A 5,779-nucleotide genomic window follows, 5' to 3' on the forward strand; every position below is an offset into this window, starting at 1 on the left:
GCTTGATTCACATCAGTAGATAGAGCAATGAATTCTCTACGATTCCTCTATAATTTAAAAGGTGTAATGTGAGTAGAAATTCACCTTAAATCTACGCTAGTCGCTACGTAAGCTGTTCCTATAGCCAGCTTCTTTTCGGTCTTATAGTGCTGGAGCCTAAAGCGGTGCAATTCCCTAGATTTATCGGTTAAAAATAAATAGAAAAAAGAAGCCAAAAAAAATATAAAAAAATCTTAGGAAAAACAAACAATCACCGATATTACTGCGCCCGGAAATCCAAGGGGCGCAAAGCAAAATTCTGTGCGCCCGGTTTGTTGGGGCGCATAGCCGTCACCATAAGTTATTTGTATGGTATTCTTACCGTATATTCCAAAATCATTATTTTACCGCAAACTTAATTGCTTTTTGACCATTCCTTTCAAACCGGGGCTTCCTAATTAAATGCAGTTTCCAGCAAATGAAGAGGTGAGAATTACAGTGCAAAGAACACTGCAGCATATATTTAAAGCACGCGGCTTTTCCGCAAGCCCGCTGTGCGGTACATCTTGTGCGGTGCTATAATATACCGCAACTGTAGCGAAAATCTGGCGTAAATCGCGCTGCGGTCTACCAGTGCACGCCAACGTGCATTTTTCTAGCTAGAGTAGTATTATATCCACAGCTGTATAGCGCTATGCATACCAGTATAATTATGTGTTGTGAGGAAAGAAGCGGCTCACGTACAGCAATAAAGTCTTTCAAAAGATTTTCAACGTATTGCGCCGTGGTGCAGTGCTACTGCCTACGCGGATCTAACGACGTAGCCGGGGTTCGATTTCCCCATCGGCGCCTTTTTCAGCCGTTTCTCGGTTTCCAGTGGATAGGGCCCTGGTTTGAGTGGGATATTGCATAGCATTCCAGTTAGTACTTTGAATTCCACTTAGTAACCAGAGCTTTACACCATTTTTATTGTTGAGAGCTTGGTCATTCTTTGTACTTCTATATTATTTTGTAAGCACAAACACGCCAGATTATGTCAATGGGCGTCGTAAATGTGATAGCGTATAACGTGTTGCAGCTCCCTTCCAACGAAAGACACTTTTTGTTCCCGGATGCAGCACTTTGTCTGCATATGTGTTGATTCCGTGACATTTCCGTGTTTAATCAACTCTTGGCTGGCTGGCTGTTGCTGACTCAACAGGAAGCAAATTTTCACTACATGAAGGAAATTCTTTGTCACTGTGCCAGACTGCCGCAGTAGAAAATGTATTATGCCACGCATTGTGTAACTGGTCTCAGAATCATGAACATTATTATCACGAAGCAGGTGCTGTCTTCCGGCTTACTGCTGAAGTAATGAAGAAAACCTTCGCTTACCATTAAGAGCGAGCTATTTTCTGGGAAGTCAAGGCATCAAAATGCTGCCTCATGGCAGTTTTCATTGGTAATGACAAGCCAAGCAACACATACAATGCAACTGATGACAAATTGACATGCCAGTTCCGCTTAATAAGCAGCGAATGTTGTCGCGGCAAAGACAGCGTACGACAAAGAAGCGGAAACGATGTACTCGAATCTGTATTTAAAGCCCACGATATCAACAGACTCAATACTGTACTGTAATTTATAATTCACAACTCGCACAGTATCATTATTAACTGAGCCAGTGGTGAATACACAATCAGTCTAATTATTTAGTAAGCAAAATGAATTTCTTGACGGTGGTGCTGGTGGTCGGGATAATTACAATTATCATTCCGGAATCCACTACGACAGCAACCGATGCCATGATTAGCGCCAAATCCAATAGCACGGGGGCATGTCCTCCGAATTCCAGCAGCGCATGCAGCAGCATCAGTGCCACCAACAGTACCGGGAATGCAGCCAGCAGGCCTGCTGTCATGCCTCGGAGAGCTATACCAGGAGGAGGAGGATAGTCAATGTACTGCAAAGACAAACCGAAAGTGTTATGGTCATTACTGCCGATTCATAAGGAAATGCATTATGGACCACTTGTAATGCCAGATAATAATGGTTGAGAATTTTACTTATGACTAGACAGCGCTCATGGTGGCGTTGCGCTTGTCTATGGCGCTGCCGCCGCTCTGCTCCTGGGACATAGAATAAAGTACGCCGTACGCTGATCCCGTTAGTGTTACAAACTGCAACCCAGAAACGAAAACTTCTATAGTAGTACACTAGTACATATTTGCAGAATAGACGGTGTCTAAGAAATCTGACCAGTTCGGCACGTCAGGCTGCAGTCTACTCAATAGTCATACTTCTGTTAGTAGCAGACAAGAAAGCCTCTCTGGGATCATTTAGTTTGACTGTTCGGCCTTACCGCAAACGCCCTGGCTGATGTCAGCTGGACCAGGCCCAGCAGGACGAAGTAGTACGATCGTTCTTTGGAGTAGCTAACTGCAGCGCAGATCAGTCGTGCGATGTCTTGCCGGGTCTGTACAGAGCAATACCGGTGCGAGGTTAAATCACTGCGAGGTTAACGCGCTGTGGTTAGAATATCGATACTAATTACCTGTGGGTCATGTATTGCGCTGGGGGCAAAGAGGATATTGAACGCCAATTCCTCGATATCTTTCCATAACTGCGCAATTTCCACACCCTGAATAAAGAAATGAAAAATCTGTTCTGAGTAGTTATGACAAGAAAAATAATTATAGTTATTGATTTTATTAGTATCACCTATCGTAATAAATCGTGCAACATACCGTTTAAATTTGTTTATATTGCTTCTGAAAAATTTCAAGCACTTTGTGAAGGGCACTCCTAGTTTAATCAGGAAAATAAAAAACCGGAAGGACATCGGTTCGTGGAGTTCATTACTTCGGGTGTTTCATTTAAACGAAAGTACGAGTCCCTATCGTAAAAGTAATGAAATTCGGAATACTATGTTTCTAATATTACCTACACTGCAGCTATCTGCATGACTATACTTCAGTATTAACATTATTTATTATTAATTTTCTGAGCTGCCGGCATGTTTACACTGTACATCAAATACAAGCCCTCGCATACACGACGTGCAGCTACAGAGTCTGTACTGACTGACTGAGCGTGATGGGCTTAAGGAAAACGGCCCGGTACATAACTTCAAAAAAGGGATGCATACAATAGACCTTTCGAACGCACTTCGAATCACTTTTTTTGTAAAACTTTATGTAATTCTAAAGCTAAATGATTTGTATACATTGTTCTGAAAACCGTTTGTAAGTGCAACATCCGGTTGCCGAGATATGGCGTACTCAAAATAGGAGAAAAGTTTAAGTGCATTGTTGTGTACCAAAAGTCTGGTTACTACCGGATCTTCTTGAAACTTTGCTATAAAGGCACATGGCGCTAACGTCGAAAGTGAACCAATATCAGATCCACTGCATTTTCCCCCGATTTTAAATTGAAAAATTTTGAATTCATTTTAAAATTATGGAAAATTGTACAATACACGACACGTGTGATGTATACACTATACTTGCGGCTTACCATCTGCAGCGGTTGCAGCGCCGCATATGTGACCAGGAGAAAATGCACAGCGTAGTGGGCCGCGTTAGCCCAGAAGATTGCGGTCGTTCGGGCGTCAGTGAAGTTTTCCGTGAAGGAATGACCCAAATACGCCAACACTATCAACCAGTCCAGGAGCAGCCAGGCAGCGAGCACGAAGGACCACACGCGGTGGATTTCCTGAAAAATCGGTCCTAGTTTCCTCTCATGCTGATAGCAGTCCTGGACCGTGGCGTATATCGTCTGCGGGACGAACGGTCGGCCGGGGTCCAGATCACGTTTGAGCTGTGTCAACTTGCGCACCAGCGGCTGCACCCATGTGGCTTGAAAATGCATGATAATGCCGACGAAGCAACCGGCACTGCATGTGGATAACACGTCAACAAGGGGAATTATCGGCGTTAAAATAATAATCATGTGTTTTTCACTGACTGGCCAGTGGATAAACGGAACCGAGAGATTCGTTGGCGGTACGTTGACGGCGTATCGGGTGGAGGCGTAGGTTTGAATTATCGTGTGCACCACGAGGAACCCCATACCGGCACCGCTCACCACATTCAGGGATCGCGACACACGACGAGCGGCTGACTCCTGACGCCATTGCGTAACACTCTGCAGTATGGTGGTCCCCCGCAGCCAGGAAGCTACGACGTCCAGTCCACCCAGGAGGCAATAAAAAATGGTCTCACAATTCGTTACCACGATGACCAGCCAGGGAACCTTGACACCGGGATCTTTGACATGGCTGAGCGGCTCGTCGCCCATGCTCTTGATCCCGTCCACGAAGTTACTGCCCAGATACAGCAGCATTCCCGCGCCCAGTACAAAACCCAACAGGTTGATGACCACATGCGCCAGGAAGCGCCACCACGGCGGTTGGCATGTGCGGACGATGGGCAGCATGAGGATGAGCAGGAGCGGGCTGTATGCGAGCAGCCACAACCAACCTGCTTGAAGGAGTCTTTTGCAGCGGTCTGGGAAGGCCAGCAGCCACCTGGCCATAGAAAGTAAATTGACATTATCAATTCCCAACGTTTCACATTTCAAACGGCAAATCCGACCAGTGTAAAATCACAACGCGGCTACGCTACGCGCCTTTGAAAAACGTTGGAAATGGAAAATTTAATTTTTGTTTATTGATCCTTCAATCAATGCAAATGCAAATCAGATGCAATTTAATCAGGCACAGTGGAGTAGCAATAAAAATTTAAATATGAGCCGCGGTATCAGTAACCACATAATTATCAGGCAGCAGTGATTATTGAAATTCATTCACCACAGTCTTAATCGTTTAGCAACGGCTTGCGCGCATTAATGTTGTTTCATCTAATTTCTTCTATTTTCACTTCAGATTACGAAACAGCTACAAAAACGGCTCGACAGTGTCTGAATTTTTATCTTACCTGGTCGTGGACAATTTGCAACGAGAGAAGAACGATTCTGGTGCAACGTTGGAAGGAGGCGTTGCCGGTACGCGGTGAAAATGGCCGAGGTCATCCGCCTGTCCGGCTTCGATGATCCCGGCGTACTGAAACGTCGATACGTTTCGATCCACGGGAGCGCCGTGACGTCGCCGTAGGCCAGCAACAGACATCTCGATGCCGGACGCTCGACTAGCCATAATGTCAGGGAATAAAGTGCGGTTAGACAGTACGAAAAGCCAGTGAACGCTGAGTTCCCTGTCGCCGCTTGCTTCCCTGCCGATTTATATCCCTTCACTGCTCCTCCATACTGCCTAAACAGGATTGACGCAGGAGCTCCCATTAGATTTCCAGCGAGCAAACAAGGATGCCGGGATGCTGCAACATAATATATTGCAGTTTTTCTGGTTGCTGCGCGGATCTGTCACCACTTAATGGATCAAACTACTGTTAAACAGTACCGTGTATCCGCGTCATTCGGGCTGTTAAAATATTTTTCCCGGTAGCAGCGAACCCTGGAAGCACTGGAGCGCAACCCCGTGCAAATTTTACGCACCTGTATCTTCTCCGCAGTTTCCTCTCCAGAGCATGGTTTTTTCGTATATTAAATAGGCGACGCTAATGCACCGACCGGCGATGGTGTTGATGTGTCATGATCATGTGCCACACAGCGACGCCAGTGGCCGCTCTACCGCTCGCTAAGGTCAACAACAGGGGATTTCCGCAACACGATGCCAGCATTCACTTTCGGCTTTGTTTGATTAGGTAGCGAACTCTTCCCTTTCGCGCTGCTGTTGACAGTTCGACTCCGGTGTGCTCTGTTGATTTAGCAGCGTTCAGTATTAGCAGCCTCCTGCCGGTGA

At 45.7% G+C, this 5,779-nt stretch overlaps 1 protein-coding gene across 1 annotated transcript; it reads right to left on the reverse strand.

The window, feature by feature from the left end:
• Positions 1-1,408: 1,408 nt before the first annotated feature.
• Positions 1,409-5,542, reverse strand: LOC129592804 (uncharacterized). The gene is made up of 6 exons (XM_055488924.1): positions 5,473-5,542; positions 4,899-5,294; positions 3,478-4,489; positions 2,516-2,602; positions 2,324-2,437; positions 1,409-2,141 (listed from the first exon to the last, which is right to left on the reverse strand). The coding sequence occupies exons 2-6, from the start codon at positions 5,114-5,116 to the stop codon at positions 2,034-2,036; spliced, it is 1,539 nt and encodes a 512-aa protein (XP_055344899.1). The 5' UTR covers positions 5,117-5,294; positions 5,473-5,542; the 3' UTR covers positions 1,409-2,033.
• Positions 5,543-5,779: the final 237 nt, after the last annotated feature.

Source organism: Paramacrobiotus metropolitanus, unplaced genomic scaffold, assembly GCF_019649055.1.
Source record: "Paramacrobiotus metropolitanus isolate TYO unplaced genomic scaffold, Prichtersi_v1.0 Parri_scaffold0000056, whole genome shotgun sequence".
NCBI lineage: Eukaryota > Metazoa > Tardigrada > Eutardigrada > Parachela > Macrobiotidae > Paramacrobiotus > Paramacrobiotus metropolitanus.